Here is an 18,140-nt window from a genome sequence, read left to right as displayed (position 1 = left end):
TTTAATTAACCCTTTATTTATTGTCTTGCGCTATACAATTTCTGTAAATTCCGAATGGCTTTATCCGCGCGTGAGAAGTATACGCACGACGCACCTGTGCCTGTGTAACGAGTCTTTCGCGAGATCGCTCCTTATCGAATAAATATGAACGCGGCCGAAATCTCTATCATACTGATTGACAGTCCGCTCTATTTTAAAGATTCACTACATCGCTCGGTACCTTAATACCATACTGCAAGAATTACGTCTGTAGGTATGCGAGAGATGCAGCTATATTTAATCGTCGTGACCGCATGAGGACTTGATTTCTCGTCTACCTGCGGAAAAGGGAAAGAGAGAGGAAGAAGTGACGAAACGAACGAAAGATCTTTCCCGAGCTCCTCCCGTTTCGTCCGATGCGGCGCTTTTCTGGATGCTGCGTTACGATGCGGCGAGAAGCGACAGGGCGCCTGACAAAATCTTCATCCGGGGCGAGCGTCTAAGCGCGACGCCTTCGAGCAAACTATCGAATCGAGTTTTCTTTTCCTTTCTTATTTTTTTTTTTGGTCCTTAATGTCATTATTTAGTCAGCACAGATCGTCTTCAGGGACGCGCAGCAGCGACTCTTCACAGATTGTAGATGGCACAGCCATGTTCTCAGCCTGTCAATCAGCTCCGCGCAATCTGACCCCACGTCCGTGCATTCACCGGCCTCTGTTCCTGGAAGCATACGACGAATTGGTGTACAAGACGCAATTTCAATTGGATACATACGTAGCATTCGATTAGAGTAATGTATGGAAATACGTTTCAGCCTGTAACAGAATTGAGTGTGCGACAACGTAGAAATTATTAGTAATCCCATCGGTGGAAGCCACAATACACATCTCATCGTTTTTTTTTACGTCCACAGATATTACATACGTAAAAGTATTATACATGTATTCATGTTTCACTGTCCTACTAGTGAATTTGTTTGAAGAGAGATGTAAAGAGCGGCGGGCTGTCTCTCCACGTTTACGATGCTTCTATGCATCTTTGTCGAAGAAACAACGAGAGGAATACAGACGTTTCTCTTCTATCGAATCAATGTTAGGATCTTCATTTGCATTTTATCTAAAAGGATAAATTCTATGATTGATACGATAGAAGAGAAAGATATTTACAAAAAGATATACAAAATATATACAAGAAAGATGAACTGGCTGTTAAAATTTCGAGTTAATTTGATCGATATATTACAATATTAAATTTCAATGAAATTTGGAATCAAGGATTAACGAAAAAGGATTAACGACAATAGGTATTACAGGACCTTTATCGATGTATGAGAACGATATGAGACGGAAAGTTTACATTTTTTTTTTATATTCCATTAGTGACATTAGAAAAAAAACAGAGGTAGAAATATTATACATATGTATTATACAGAATGATGAGCCTCCAAGTATCGGCAAATATTATCAGAGAACAAACGAGAACGATAGAAACCAATGTCGGAACCAATGTCTCTTGAAGAGTTCACTGTCGAAAAGGTAGTGGACAGAAATAAGAGACACAGAAAGAAAAAATCCATTATACGTTAACGGCAAGAGACGATCATGCAAAATTAAAGACTCGCCCCGTCGGAGTCGAGGAAGAGGACAGAGAGAAGAAAAAGAAGAAGTACAGCGACGGTACAGGATCTAGTTGAGGATTCTCTTACCGCGGCCGTCATTTCGAAGGCCGTTCTGATATCCTTTGGTCGTCGTGGAAAGCGACATCACGCTGACCGTGTTCTTATACTTGAACGGACTAACTTTCGAACCGTAAGTGACCTTCGGAGTGGTACTGACGGTGTAATACGAGTTGAAGAAATTGAAGTTTTTCCTAGTGGTGGTGCTCACGCCGCCACCAGTGTCGTTATCACTATCGTTATTGCTATCATTATTATTGTATTTAGTCTTGTATCGATCGGTGTACAAGTTATTGATAAATGTCCGTGTGTATTTTGACACTGTGGTCGCAAACGGATTTGTGACGTGTTTGTAAGGATAAGTCGACGTTCTTATCGTCGTCGTAGTCGTCGTCGTTGTCGGTGTTACGCTCGATAATGGCATGCTCTGTGTTGCTTTCCATGGATACCTGTGTGGCATATTATTATCATGGTATTACATATTGTGCGGCATTCGCGTATCTGCGAACTGTATTCTGCTAATGGAGACGTCAGTATTGGCGAACTGAAACTACTCGATTAGTCTTTAAAGCTATAGATTTGCGCTGTTTTAAATAAAAACTATGATATGCACAAATGAGTCACCTAGAAATACGCTTGTCGATAACGTTCAATGTTGCTAATGCAACTTCCGAGTTTCAACGACAAAATTTTTTTTTAATTTTACAGTATATTCATAAAATTCAAAAACATTAAATTTTTATCTTTAAATTGCTATATAGAAGTTTCATGTTTCTTTTAGTATACGTAAGGAAAGTTAATCGATGAAAACGCGAGAAAACTTGATCGTTCGAACATATACGTGGTATTCAGAGATTAATAAAATCTAGCTTCGTGTGCGATTTCTATTGCGTGCGTTACAATAGGAATCCTCGCTCGAGCCCACGGATCATTACCTGTAGTCTGTGTTGTTGTAATGAGCGAATATCGGCCGGGTGTGTAATGCGGAATTGAATATGCTGTCCCGGCGCACATACGTCGGAATGTTCTGCGTATAATCCGGTATTATGTTCTCGTGCTCCGCTACGCACTTCCCGTTCAGGCAATACTGGAAATCAACGTCAACGATTAAACAACTGTGCAAAGACATCTCGAGAAGATATATGCCGAATATTATCTCGGCAGTGCTATGTAAAATTATATGATATCAACAGCGCGTACGTTTTCGGCACCGCCAAGATTTATGAGCTCACTTTTAACGTAATTGTGTGTTACATTTGCGACGGACACGTGCGGAAGCTACTCCGTAAACAAGCTGCATTATGTAGAAATAACCGGGAATGTCATGTGCCAAGGAAGATATTTCTTTTTACAAATAAGACGTAATAACGTCTTGTAATAACGTCGTTATTACAAAGCGCGTTTTCTTTCTCAAGTTTTACCTGACCATCCCCGCATGGCGAACCTTCCGCTGCTGGGCGATACGCGACGCAGTATCCGGATCCAGCGTCGAAACAGAACAATTGAGCGCAAACTCGATCGTCTTTCTAAAATACAAAATGCAAATAGTTAAAAGTATACGAATAGATCAATAAAATAAATAGATGCAAATGTGTGAAAATAAATGTAACATTTTCGCACGAGGATAATCTTATTGTTAGATCCAATTTATCGCTGTTTAATGTTCCATGTAAAGTTCTACTCATTAAATCAAAGCCTACAGGATTACCTCAGAAACTGTACTTATCAAAGCAATTTGTTTTCGTTCTACAAAGACTATGATACGTACGAAACAAGCGCTTGTTCCACGATCTTTTCGACATTGCGCATCTAAGGACAAGAGTTTTCCCGGAAGCACTCTGGGCAGCGCCTCATCTTCGTGAGGCGCATTGTACAAGCAGGTCGCTGTATCACCACTGAAATAAAAAAAAGTGTTGATTTAGTGGCATCCTGTTATCAGTTGCTTTTAGCTTGAGAACACGAGATTTTATCTTGAGAAACTGATTATTTAAACATCAAATTATATTTATATATCGCTTATAGAAAAGTTCGCGTTTACACGGAGTTACCTACTTTAGGAAATGATGGAAGGAAGACACACTGCAGTGGGACCATTTGAAGCCCTTCTCCGTATGCCTAAGATCGCTCATGATGTATCCGTCTTCCCAGCGACATTTTTCGGCGCCTGGTCCACCGAGGTAGCTGGGCGGAGGTGAGCCGTCGTGAACGGCACCCAGTCTGCAATTCGCGTAAAACACATTTTATTTTTAGCGGTATGAGTCATTTTCTTTCAGGCGAAAAAAGGCGCGTGTAACGGTAGGTAAAAGCGACAGGAGAAACGGAAGGTTTTTTTTTTTTTTTTTTTAATGCAAAATGGTGATTTATGGATGCTTACAGGTGGCCGACCTCGTGCGCAGCGACGATGATACCGCTGAATCCACCGGTATCTTCGATGATGGCGACTGAATTCACCTTCTCGAGGCGCTTATTCACGACGCACGCCCCGCCGACGTACGCGAATCCTGTGCAGAGGAGACTCTTTAGCATGTCTCGCGTTTGCGTCAACCCCTGGCTACGTGCAATCGAAAAGTAGCGCTACTTCAGGTACTACCAAAATCGTATTCGGTATTAACGCAAGCTGTCTCGTTAAATTAGCGACAGATTTGTGTCTGCGCCGTAAACGCTCGTTAACAATATATTTAACTTTTTTTTTGACTCTCGACCTTTTTGGAATATTGCAGAACCACCGAGCTCTCGGTTTACTCAACCATAGTGTTGAGTAGCAAAAAGTTAAAATTTTAATAATAAAGTTGTTGTATTTTATTTGTAAATAAAATATAAAATTAAAAACGATTATTTTTTATGTGGGAAAGTGTTCTTTCTTGTATAATTTTTTTCACACAAATTAATTTTCATAACTTGTTAAGTTAAAGTGTATGTTTTAAAAATAGCTTGAAGTTAAAAATTAACTCAATTAAAATTGATTTTCAACTAGCTATTTTAAGATACGTAAATTTCAAAAGTTTAACTTAACAAATTGTAAAAATTAATCTGTGTAAAAAAAAAAATTATAAAAGAAAGAATGCATTCCCATATTAAAAAACAACATTTTTTTGTTATTTCATAAATTTTATTTATAAATACAATTTAAAAATTTATGACTTTCTAATTTAATATAAATGATAATTTTCAAAATTAATATTTAATCTAACTTGATTCAATCTTAACGGAATTTTTAACCAAATTAGTGTTTTGCTTGTACAAATTAATTTCGTAAGATATTAACTGACTCAATTTAGTTGAAAAGAAAATTAATTCTGCTCAATTCGTACGGAACGTTTGCGTTTACGGTGAAGAAACACGCGTTAATTGTTAATACACCATAGACGTTATCACGAGCTTGCACGAGTTACGAAGATTAATATTATTAATTCGCTTGCGGGTAAAATGTTAAAAAACGAGTCATTGTCGATTATATATGCGGCATGCATTCGTTAATTCGTCGCCCAATAGTTAACGGGAGAGTTAGCCGAAGATACTGCGTGGTTTTACGTTCGAGATGCCTGTGTGGCGAATCGGCCGATCAACGGATCGGGACGTTCTCGTCGCCTCCCCCTTCCTTCGTTTCCCCGATTCAATATCGATCGATTATGGAAAGTAGGCACATCTCTTTCTTTAGCGTTGCCGTGATTTTCAGAGACTTACCAAAGACCAACGATCCGTAACAGTGTAATGCAGCCAAAGATATACAAGAGTCATGAATTATTATTCAGGAGAGAGATACAGAACAAAGAGCGCAGGCGATGTAAAAAGGAAAAAAAAAAACAAAAGAGAATAAAAGACGAGAGGAGAAACTGAATTTTGAGCGATTGCTTTCTTCCGTATTTTCTCTCGCTCACGGGAGCGAGATGCTTGCTATCACTCGAAAGACGCGAGACGCTCGGTGTATAAAAGACCATGAAACAATAGTATGTACATAAAATGCGGAAATAAGTAATGCGGTAATAGTCTTGTAGATACAGTGGCGGATTACAACGGAATTGCCATTACGATTCATTACATTTCGCATACGTTTTTTGTCAGCGGTACCATTGCGTGGACCTTCGAATCGCGGTGCGCCGATTAATTTATAAATCGTCAAAAAATCGTCTCGATCCGCCACTGTATGACCTCCTAGCGTATATGCGACAGGTAGATAAAAACACATATAGAATAGATTTAAGCAACTGTGCGAGGGAACAGCAGAGTTCGAAAGAGGCAATTGTTTAACGCATTCTGCTGAATTGCAATCTGTATAATGCGCTTGTGACGCGGAAAATCATTATTGTACGTAAGAAGAGCATGAGGCATTAGAAGTGAAGTAATAATATTCAGCTGACACACAAGTAGAGTATGTAACGGGGAGCGCGCGACTTGGGCAACTTCTACGATTGTCTTTCAAGTGTCTCGAAAAATTGAAAACAGTAAATGGAACTCTGAACGTTTCTATTCTCTGATCTCTCTCTCTCTCTCACTCTCTCTCTTTCTCTCTCGGAAAAAAAATTACCAGATTTCCTTCAATTAATTTATCTAACTTTAATTCTCGCGTAGCTTTAATTCTCGCGCTGAACGAATCGAAATCTGGAAGGTTGAAACTTTGTAAGGCAGTGCGTAAACTTAAGTGCAAGACCTAAAGTTCAGAAAGCTAAAAAGAAACAATAGTTTTCATCTTCTTGGTTCGAAAAAAAAAAACGTACCTGCGGTTCCTCTATTGCACACATCATTCGCGTATTGCCTCCTGCACATATCTAATCTGCAATGCAATAACAAAAATACTCTTTATCATGTAAAATTTCACACTCGGTGACATTTCTGACCTGGTCACGGGACAGACCAATATTCAGACGATGAAACACCGCTCGTATTAATCCTTTTTGCGATATTGCACGAAAGATAAGGATAAAAAATAAATAAAATGTAAGAATAGCGTGGAATCGCCCTCGAACGAGATTCGATCCGTGTCGTGGTTCGTTGAATCTCTCGCGGGTTGGAACATATAAATGATAATCATCCTCTCGAGAAACTGTGGCCCCGTATAAACTGTATAAAAAGTGTATCACACTACCCTGCCGTTTTTGAGAGAAACCGTACCGTGATGTCCTTGCGATAATCAGTAATGCCTTTTTTTTTGCGTGTGGTCGAAAGCAAACACCCGCGAAGCGAACGTCGCATGAAGAAACCATTTTGTGTAACCGGCACAATTTTGGCATGACCAGATACCGGTATTTCGGACAATCTGGACACGCAAAAACGATTTTCGCACAGCGGGGCCAATATTGTGTCGATTTCAATCCCTGTCCCAGAAATTCTCCGCGCGCACAAAAAAATTAAAAAAAAATGAAGAAGAAGAAACGCGCTTCTTTCCGTAGACAGTCTCGGAAAGATGCAAAACACGTGTTGCGGAAGCGCGCGTGTGTAGCTTGTAATGTATTAAATAAAAACAAAAAATTAATAAATAAATTAAAGCAAAACAAGAGAAACGCCCTATACGCGTCTGGTGCGTGAATAAATGTCCGCCTATCAAGCGTGAAATCGCATCGGGATCGATTAATCAATTTTGCGAGTTGGCATTAAGCGCGACAGGCGTCTCGTGGGCTCGATTTATCGTATGAGATTTCACGCTAATACGTACTCTTCCGCGATCGAGAGAGCAATTCGCAAAATTATTCGTCTGCAACTATTGATAGCTGCAAATTTGCAAATCTGCATAAAGAGGAGGAGGACTCAACGTGTATGTATTGTTGTCTCGTTCGTTTTATTAATCCGGGTTGATTCACGATTTATTTCAGACGAAATCTCATCCCACAGATAACGACGCAAAAATGTAAAGGGGCTGAAGTATTACCGATGTGCGCGATAAATTATATCATTTGAAGAAAAAAAATGTGTTTAAAAAAAGAATGAAATTTAATAAGATAATTTTTGACTTTTTCGGATGGCCTAAGCTTCCATATTTCTACACCTGATTGTGTAGAAATTCTGCCTGGAGTATTGCAAAATACATAAAATAAAGAAAAAAGTGCGAATTCATCGAAAGAGAGAGAAAAAAAAGATTTACATTAAAGCCAGCTCAATCTGCGCATCTATTATGTAACTTAAGCGTACGAATAATTCAGCGAATCGCTGTATAGGCGTATTTTTAAGGAGCTAAAGGAAGCTCACGTTGATTTTTACGATTGTCCGATGCAAATAAAAAACTGGTCTGTCCGGCGATGCGCGATATTTTGTATATTCAACGGTACGTTTCGATTTTTACGCATCTACGAGCCTACGCGTTTCCGTGCGTGACGTAATTGGCGCACGATGTTCGTCCGTTTTACGGCATTCGAGACTATTCCGCGATCGCGAATTATTAATTAAACGTTATTAATTAAATTAAGATTAGTGGTACCATACCCACTCCTCATTCGCTCCTCCTTGCTCGAGCGTGTGTGCGTAAAAAGCTCTGGTGAATTACAAGTGCACTGTCTCGCAAACACCGATTACAAGTCCCTAATTTCACTGGTTGGATTACACGGAGTGTCACGCAAGGAAGATATTTCTGTCCAAAATTTTTTTTTTTTGTATCAGCGGGCGACGGGCTTCTTGCATTAATTAGATCGCGATGTTGCCCGCCTGATTGACACATGCTTCGTCTCAAATTTCTCGACAGAAGAATATCTTCCCTCAGTAATCTCTCAAGACATCCACTAACAACGCCCTACTATACCTGTTAGACTACATACCATTATTACGTGTGTGTACCGTCAACTATGTACAAGCTAGCAAAAATACCATTACATAAATTACGAAAAAATAAATAAATAAATAAATAAAGAATAAAGCGTGATCACTATATAATAAACCATACCGGCAGTTCCCTTAGTGCAGCGGCCGCCTTTCCTACGACGGCACATATCATACCTGTTTTGCGGAATAAAAATCGAGAGTATGAAATCATCAGAGAGAATAAGACGAATGAATTATAATAAATATTATCGGTCGTAACGCAAAAAGAGAAACGGAGGAATACTGAAATTAATTACTGAATACTTGTAAGGAATTCAACGCTCGTTCACAATGCGTAGCGCTTCTCTCGTTTACGTCACGTAAAGCGTTAATGAGTACTCGTTGGATTGACAAGTAAAAAGAGACGTATGGATTATATCGGAGAGCTTATCGTTTCTGCGGGCACTTTCGTGACTCGCCGTCAAGTTACAGCACTGCACGTAGGCCGCTTTACGGATCGGGCACTCTTACTTTGTAACGGCGACGGCGATGTCGTATACAGGAAGTCTCCTCTCCCGGAAAAGATATTTGCCCATGTCAGTCAAAGCGGCTGCCGAGTCGATTGCGTCTCTTCCCACGCGATTCCTTTCTAAGTACGGCGTCGCGTCTCGCCCCTGACAATAATACAATTTTGTTTGTTCATAAGCGTCGACTGCAGCTTTCAACTCGGTTGCAGTTTCGATTTCCGACGATCGCTTCTTTTTTTGCTCAACAATCGTGGAAACTGCTCAATGGGATTTACATGTTTCGCGGTATGCGACACACGCGACATTTTTAAGATAGTTTAGGGAAAATTTGTTATATTTAAAACAGATGGAAAAATTCTTTTGTAAAAACAAACTTCTAATTGTATTATAATTGAATTTAATAGGCTGATGAAGGCTAAGTAGAGCCGAAACGTTCCTACATAATTTGTTTCATATGTTTATTGTAAATTAAATCTTGAATTAAATTGTTTAATTTAGCTCGTTAATCTAACCGATTATTATTATACTTTGTGTTTAATCACAATACGAGCGTTTCCCTAAGTTTTTATTATTTACATATTTCGATAAAATATCTGATTGATTTCGCAGATTGTAATCAACTAGAAATAACTAGAATTAATTTTGCTGTCAGTTTTTTTTTCTTACCCGTGAGATAATTATCCCCGCTATACTGATACGTATTTTTGGACCCTTCAGTAATTTGTACCTCAGATCAACTCCGTTCCAAAAGGACACGAAGTACCTCTTTATCTGTACGTTATCGCCGCCGTGCAATCTGAAACGAGAAGATCGTGTCCGTTTAAGCGCGCCAAGAGAGATTATAAATGTCAATGCAGATGTTCGCGGAATGTTCGCGCGCGAGAGAAAAATAACAGTCACTCGCACACTTCTCCAATATAGTGGCATCAGCCGACTCTCACCTGTACCCATCGTAATCCACAATACAAAGGATTTCCGGGTAGATGACGTACGGTGCCTCGCGTCTCGATCTGCTATTGATCGAACGCTTAATCCTATATCTCTTGGCTAAGTGGTCGGGTTCCATGAGCGCTGAAAATATTCATAACTTACACTTGCGGTCTCACGATTTCCCTTTTCTTTTTCTTCCTTCTTTTTTTTACATAACTAGATCTTTAAACAACCGTTTCGAACGCAGTCGAAGCGAGAGTTCTGACCCATATGGCACTCACAAAAGTCGCTATACTCATCGCCGACGGGTCGATCCACTTTTTTGAAAACAATGTGATGACTTGTACGTTCCTTGTACGTTCCAAGTCCTCGCTACTAGTTACGTTGGGCAGTAATTCGGGCTCGTGAAGGGCTGGCGTTTTGCTCACTACTTCTTCTAGAACCCGTTCTGGCAGTGGCCGGATAATTAATTCTGAACCGATGGTCCCATCCTGAGAAAAAGATGTATACTTTTATAGAATAATTAAACAGGTACTTAATTAGCCCATTAAATGAGCACCGCACGAACGCCGTTATGTAATGTAGAATCAACTGGAAACATCCGACTTCGGATTACAACATTTTTTTGCGAATTAAAGAAAACCTAATTTATGTGTGTCATTATATCTCCAATTTATTACTTTTCTCTTGTGACTATTGTTCGTTTAAGAAAGCAGATGGCGAAACTTCATTCTTAATATTCTTCCTTCTTTTCTTCTTTTCTTAAAGAAAAAATATGCCAAAAGGTCGTCCTTAAGAAATGATTCACGACTAGATTGCGTGAACTGCATTCAAGTAGTCGCGTATTGCAGCATAAACTTCCTCGTAATTAACTGACTGTAAATGTAACTGATAACAGTCTCTCTTTCCGAGCAGCTGCGATGCTTTTAACAGATAAACATATGTTTTTCCCTATGCATAAACTTTGCATAAGTGAAGACAATAATAAATCAAGAAAAAATATGACTTGAGCATGGTACAACGAATAAACTTGAAAACTGACAGATTAACATTAATAATCTCCATAATCACCAGAAACCTTAAAACGATTCAAAGCGAACTAGTCGTAAGTTTGATCGCTGAAACATTTCCAGGGCGGCGTGCATAAATTCAGCCCGATACCTATAATTATCAGACGACTTGTGTCCGCTCGCGACTCTCTCTTTCTCTCTCTCTCTCTTTCTCTTTCCAAATTGTGTAAGATTTGAATATTGCACGTATAAATATCGCGGTGTATGAATCACGGCGCGTTAGTTGAGGGGCATGTTAAATCGAGCGTTTCCATCGGAGCCGGGCAAGACCGAGCGTGTTTTGCAGCGAGTCGAATTACTCTCGGTATTCCCAATCCGGACGCGATCGCGCCGCTCGATCTGCGGTCGGCTCGAGTGGTGCACTGGTCAGGACTCGGATCTCCGAAGGTGGGGGAGTGAAAGCGAAAGGTCAGGACAGTGCGGGGTCACTTAGAACACAACACTTTTACGGCGCGTTATGTAACGTAGATGGTATTATGTATACGTGCCCGGCGCTTGGACGATATTATGTTTTTGCCTTCATTAAAATTTCATTGGGAACTCCCACGCGCGAATCGCCGAGAGATTAACTCCGTCGCGGATCCCCTCGGTGAACGAGAGGTTCTTTTTTTTTCGTTTACCGGCGGACAATTAACTTTCACGACTCTCCCGCAAGACATAACGCGTGATTGTAATACATCCGTGCTCTCGCCCGCGCGCAAGTTATATTACTCGCATTTGCATCGCGAGTAATGATCTCGCGCGTAATAGCGCAATTTAGATCGTCCCGACCTTTCGGGTAAAGCACGCGGACGTGTTCGACGCACATGTAACGCGATTGTGTGCGAAATTCACTTCTGTCGCGGTGCAAAAACGTCCCGAGAGCAACGGCAATTAGAATTAATTCAATTGAGCGGTGAAGGGACAGTCAATTAGTGTATCCACTTTGTTTTTAAATGTACGAAAGAGAGAGAGAATTCGCGTCATACAATTCTCAGAAAATTGTAAGCATCAAAATTAAATTGTAAATGTAAATTCATCTAGAAAATTAATCAGTACGAAGATCTGCTTTCGATCGAGTATAGTCTTCTCGTGATTTAAAGGTTCTCCTCAAACTTTCCAAGTTTGTGATCGAGGAGTTTTGTAAGTTGACCCCTCGCGAATAATTGCGATATCCGGTGTCGAGTAAATCCCCCGAAGATTTCGTGGATTAAAAATGATACATGTGATAAATGCAAAATATCTTGTGTAGCCGTTTCCTTTCTAGAGGCTCAATTAAGAGCTTTGTAAGAGAAAACCGAGTCACGCTTGTTTGAACGCGAAATTATTAGGAATACAACGTCCTCTCTCTCTCTCTCTCGAAATTGCAGGCCGCGGCGAAAGGACCGACGCGAAGAAGTTTATTGGCTTCTACCTCGTGGACACAATACCCTTCACGCGAGACTTCGTCGCGACCAAGGTGAGGAGGACGTCGGGTTGCGAGAGTAAGATCGAAATGTCAAAACCGCGATATCGCCGGTATTTAGGTAACTTTAATGCCGCGGCTGTTAACGACGGCACGCCACTCCATTCAATTATCTAACAGACATTGTGAGAGAAACTGAAAATTAAGATTTCATTACGGTCCTTTCAAATCCAAGTGGAGGACAATACTGTCGCGCTTATTTCGCTTAAAAAGAGAACCTCTGTTCTCTTCCTCAATTGCTCGAAACAAAATGGACTTGCCAACGTTAGTCCACGGAAGATTTTCATCTCGAATTTAAGCAAGCGATGCGACTGTTAACTAAATATGCGGCTAGGCCTCGCTCATCTGCTAAGAACAGTTTACGACTGTTACGCGAGGCTAACGAAATACTCGGTATAGGTGTCCATAAAATATACATGTCATAACTCACGGTGAGACAACGCCATATTCCACGAAACGGCAAGCCAGTCACTTGCTTCAACATTTTAATTACCTATAATAAATTTTCATTGGTGCTCATCGGGTGTACGCGACCACCGTTTTCATTTCCGCTTGATCATAAATTAATCTTATGAGCGATATGAGCATTTTTAGGAAGAAATTCAGAAATATAAACGAGACGCACTCTACACTTTCGTAAGACGCAGATTGTAATCCGAAGCGTGGTAAGAGTCGATCGCGCGTCCAACGAATCTCTCGCTAATTTCTATCGCCCATACGATTGCACTGACGATTGTTGTCAGTAGTTACGCCTTACGTTGATCGTCGTAAAAATGTTACGCCGTGCGGTACGGCGAATTGCGATATTGCTATAATTATAACACAGGTCCTAAGCGAGTCGCGTCGGTTGACGAAAGACGACCCGCAATAATAGGGTGGTGACGAAAGGAGCATTAAGAAAGAATGGCCGCTTACAACGCGCACTTTCCCATTCGTGTCTCGGTGTAGCAGAATGGAAGCCATGTTCTTCGCGTCTTGATAGATGTCACCGATATCCACGTTGACCTAGAACAATTAGAAACACGGATCGTTAGAGACGCTGGTTAAACAAACATATAAACGATAAAATATCGAGAGAGACGAGGAGGATCCGAGAATTTCGGAGAAATTGTAAAAAAATCTCGGTGATTAAATATGCCGAAGGAAGATCACTTACATCCTTCACCCTCTCGTAACGAAGGCCGTCCGGTTGCGACGCGTTCCTGGTGACAGTCCACATCGGCAGGCTGTTGGCCGACAGCAGTCCTTCCGTGGGCTTCAACGAAAGCCTGATATCTTTGCCGAAGGCCTTCAGGTGAATCTGTGGCTTCGCGTCCACGCTCCTCTTATGCACCGTGTGCAACACAGGCACGACTTCGTACGGCGGCACTACGGTTTCAAGGTGCAAAATGCGCTTTAGGATCAGCGAGATCTTTCCTCCGCGAGATGTGTTTAAAAAAAAAAAAAGGCATTCCCGTTTGATTTAATCGCTAATAATATTTCTCGAAAGATACATTTTACGTAACGCCCTGCTACGCGTTTGCAATTAGCATTTTAGAATTAATGGCTCCTATCAAACGATACCTCATGCTGAGCGTGGCTGTCACTGAAAAAATCACGGTCATTTAATACCGAAGCCCGACGACAGAGACCCTTTCTAAGACCGACAGAGCGGTGACTCTCGAGTGATGGAATCGAGATGAATATTTATCGAGTATGATTCATGTCGGAGAACTGGAGTTTAACGGCCCGTTGTCGAGCAAGAAAAATATTTGCACTTTTGATTTTTGATTTTTCTGTTTACCAGGAATGCGTATGCGAATTCGAGGAAGATTCCAGTTCCACGTGGATAAGGTTTTGGATAGAATGTATTCGTCATAAAACCCGGCATGGATTTTATCTCGACAGAATTAGTCAATAGATTTAGTATATTCCGAGGAATATAAAATTCTGAATTAAAATTATAAAATTGTCCGCAATTAGGCTACAATGAATTAAATCTTAATCATGCGGAGAATGATACCAATAAAGAGCCAGATATTCTTGTAATGAATTACGCATAAGTATAAAATACGTATAAAGTTTTGATCCGCGACAGACCCATCTTCAGTACATCGAGAGAAAAATTTGTAGTAGTTGCAACTATAAGTTGCAACTATAACTAAGTTGCAACAATCATACAAATTTTGTTAATACAATTATAATATATAGTTAAGTGAACTATATTATAGTTATCGCAACAAAGTTAATGATTAAGAAAATAACTAATATAAAATAGTTGTAATGACTGTATTATTTAGCGTACTATAACTATTTTTTTATTAGTTCTCTTAACGATTAATTTAGTTGCAATAACTATAATATAGTTCACTTAACTATATATTATAATTCTATTAACAAAATTTGTATGGCTGTCCGTTTATAGTTGCCACCACTACAATTTTTTCTCTCAGGGTGTAAACGAAAAATGAGTTAACGCTGTGGAATTTTTTATTTTACGGACAACTTGCGTGACAACTTAACATCTTGATGTTTCACTAGACTGTATTGTTGCAATCATACTATAGATAGCAGACGAATTACGTCCGGATTCTTTTACATTATAGCAACTCATTTTCTGTTTATACTGTAGATGGTCTAAATCGCAAACCGACGCACTTACACTTAGGTATATGTAGGTATATATAGTTCATTGCATGAATATATTACTGTACGCTCGAGTATCCTGTGTCTGGCTCTCTATTGACATCATTCCGCGTGAATAAAACTCCGATTTTCCTTGATATTTCCACTTACGGAAAAACAAAACTCCAAGTCTCCCGTGGAACAAACGCAATCGAATGCAATGCATTCGATTTCCATTAATTATGAAACGCCTCGTAGGAACGATAAATTAAAACATGCATCTGATTATCCTCAACGCGCTTGTAAAATGCATTTCTGCGTTTGAATCACGTTAGTTGATGGCCCGATGGATTTTTCAATACCATGCCGATGGGGTGTTGGAAAAAAAGAAAAAAAAAGAAAGAAAAACCGAAAGGATAACGCGTAAGTTACTTCTTTTGCAGTTATTACCGGACTCGTGTCCCGTGTAGAACACCGATAGCATCTCTTCCCTTGTCATGTGCTCGTGGATCTGAAACACAAATGGGTTTAGGTGAGCGCGAGGGTGTCGCAATATTCTTACGTAATCGAGATCGCGACCGTCGTAATCTCGGCGCGCTTTATCGATCGACTCGCGAATAAATAATCCGCGATGGGATACGCCGCCGAATCGATCACGACGCTTATTACGTACGATTAGTTTCCTAAATGCGAAACGACGTGTAACACAATGGCGCAAAAGCGAATCGATCGAAGTGATAGATCGAAAGGAACCCCTGCTAATTTGTCTGACGTTTCCTGCGCGCGAAAATACTCGCTAATTATTCGCGCAGAGAAATGAACGCGGTAGAGAAAGAATTTATGCGAGATATATCCTTTGTGCAAGTAACTCTAGCTTCCGGTATTCGCAATTCCGTTACTATTGGTTATTACATCTCTCTCGTACGTTTTTTTTTGCGCTCGCGCGTCTCGACAGTTCCGTGACTTCACAGTTTCGTTTATTTTATTCTTTTTTTTTTTTTTATCCATTGTTTCCACCGACCGAAACGATCTCTCGGACAGTGTATTGTCCGCGTCGTACCAATATCGTGGGAATAGTGAAGCAAAATGGATACCGTAATCGGGAATGGTAACGCCGTCGGCAAAAAGACATCACGTTTCGTGTTGTAAAAAGTTACATCACGAACGGTAGAACTATCACGGCTCGGAATTTGTAGATTAATCCACGACTGAAATTTTGCGTTTCACAATGCAGGCAGTAAGAGCGATTAAATAACAACGTATCCAGCAATTACAATGATTGCAAGAGGCTTTTATTAAATAGAAAGGGAATACCATCATTGCTCATATTATATATACAAATAAAATAAAACAAAATTCATCCGGCATTATAAATCAAAATGCGCAACGATTGTTCTATACGTATTCAAAATTAACAATTGTCTAGTTAAATAAATTACATTATTTATAGCTCGTGCATCAGTATGCAAATTTTATTCAACGTTTTTTTTTCCCCCGTCTTGACACTCGCTGTGAATAGTTGGCACAGGCTCGCACAGGTCAGGACAGCGATTTTTCAAGTGTTCTCAGAATCGTAGACCGTCCGGTTTTACAGCGGTGGCCCGTAATTAACGGGTATGCACGCGTATTCTGTTTTCCAATCGCGTTTCAAGGTCTGCCTCCATACCATTTCACAGCGGCGTTTGCTCGCGCGCCGTGTCACAGGAATCGAGCAAGCTGCAGCTGGAAATCGATCGAAGCCCCTGGGAGTTCTAAGGTCGATCACTTTCGCTCATTATTGCCGAGCCTCCGATCGAGAGTCTAATCGATTTGCGCCACGAGCGAACGTTTCGCTCCTAACAAAGCGTCGACAAGATATCAGCCTGCCCGAATGCCCGAAATTTCCGTTTAAACGTGATTTCGCGAAACACTCGACGTTCTCTTTCATTTTTTTTTTTAATATACCGTGTGTAACATACATATTAGATATATTAACTCACTTGATTTCACAAACTCTCCTTAACAGCACAAGATATCGAACGAATATTGTATTATTTTACAAATATACGTTCGATATCACGATATTGTGCGAATGTTCGTACGATATCTAGAATATTCATACGATATCTTGCGTCAAGGTGCATGAGGATAACGGATTGCAGCAACGTTACGTATAAATTAAACTACAAAAATTGTGTGACGCTTTCTTTTAATTTATTTAAAAATATATTTGTGCTGAGGAGAATTCCGTAGAGTCGGAACAGTTATCTAGTAGATACTTGTGCGAAATCAAAGTTAATTTATTAAGTTGACACCTATCCGCTTGCTCGTTAATTTGGGTTTTTGTATAAATTGTTATTTAAAAAATATATGTAAGTACACAGATTCCAAAAAGCGTCTAGCATTGCACCTGCGCATACGAGTATTCAGAGTTCCACTCAACGTCCGCGAACATTATTCGTCCTTGTTTAATATTCAATAAACAATAAGAATGAATTAATTTGCAAAGCGTCAAGTGGAACGCGCCCTATGTTGAAGATGGTCACGTGGTCGATGACGACGATGACGTAGCAGTTCGCGCATGCGTATAAAAATTCCGCGGAGAGATTTGTCTCTCCATCTATGATCGCACGCGGCGAAGCTCACGGTACCTAACCTTTAAATGATAGGTGATCAAAATATAAACGTGCCAAAACATCTAGTAAACATGACGACACCCGAGAAGCAGCATTTGAGGCATTGCATTCTCTTCGCGTTTCAGTTAAAAAAAAATGTTAACAGAGCGACGGAAATGATTTGTTCCGCTCTAGGTGAGAACGCTGTGAGCTATAAAATGTGTAGTACCTGGTATCAGAGGTTTCGAGCTGGAGATTTTAGTCTTTTGGATCGAGGAAGCAAAACTAAGAAGTTCGAAGACGAGGAACTCAGGCAGTTATTGAATGAAAACGCCTCTCAAACCAAACAGGAGCTCTCAATGCAATTTGGAGTAACCTATCAATGCATGCACATGCGCTTACAGCAGCTGGGAATGATTCAAAAGGAGGGCAGATGGATTCCACAGAACCTCAGCCCGGAGATCAAAGAAAGAAGGTTTGACACAGCCATGTCCTTGCTGACCCGGTTTAAAAAGAGTGATTTTTTGGATGAAATCGTCACGGGTGATGAAAAATGGATATTATATAACAATCCTAAACATAAAAAATTGT

General features: G+C 40.2%; 1 protein-coding gene across 1 annotated transcript in view; it reads right to left on the bottom strand.

The window, feature by feature from the left end:
- LOC105199098 (A disintegrin and metalloproteinase with thrombospondin motifs 18) overlaps positions 1-18,140 on the bottom strand; it is a 70,940-nt gene continuing 52,800 nt past the window's right edge. The window contains 16 exon segments of the mRNA XM_011166045.3: positions 1-699; positions 1,685-2,103; positions 2,590-2,741; positions 3,076-3,180; positions 3,423-3,549; positions 3,707-3,871; positions 4,029-4,155; positions 6,370-6,425; positions 8,912-9,054; positions 9,574-9,703; positions 9,849-9,978; positions 10,119-10,197; positions 10,200-10,328; positions 13,267-13,356; positions 13,508-13,719; positions 15,406-15,466. Coding sequence (XP_011164347.2) covers positions 563-699; positions 1,685-2,103; positions 2,590-2,741; positions 3,076-3,180; positions 3,423-3,549; positions 3,707-3,871; positions 4,029-4,155; positions 6,370-6,425; positions 8,912-9,054; positions 9,574-9,703; positions 9,849-9,978; positions 10,119-10,197; positions 10,200-10,328; positions 13,267-13,356; positions 13,508-13,719; positions 15,406-15,466 — 2,262 coding nt within the window. The 3' untranslated portion in view covers positions 1-562.

The sequence above is a fragment of the Solenopsis invicta genome, chromosome 2 (assembly GCF_016802725.1).
Source record: "Solenopsis invicta isolate M01_SB chromosome 2, UNIL_Sinv_3.0, whole genome shotgun sequence".
NCBI lineage: Eukaryota > Metazoa > Arthropoda > Insecta > Hymenoptera > Formicidae > Solenopsis > Solenopsis invicta.
This window is presented reverse-complemented; position numbering and strand designations above follow the sequence as displayed.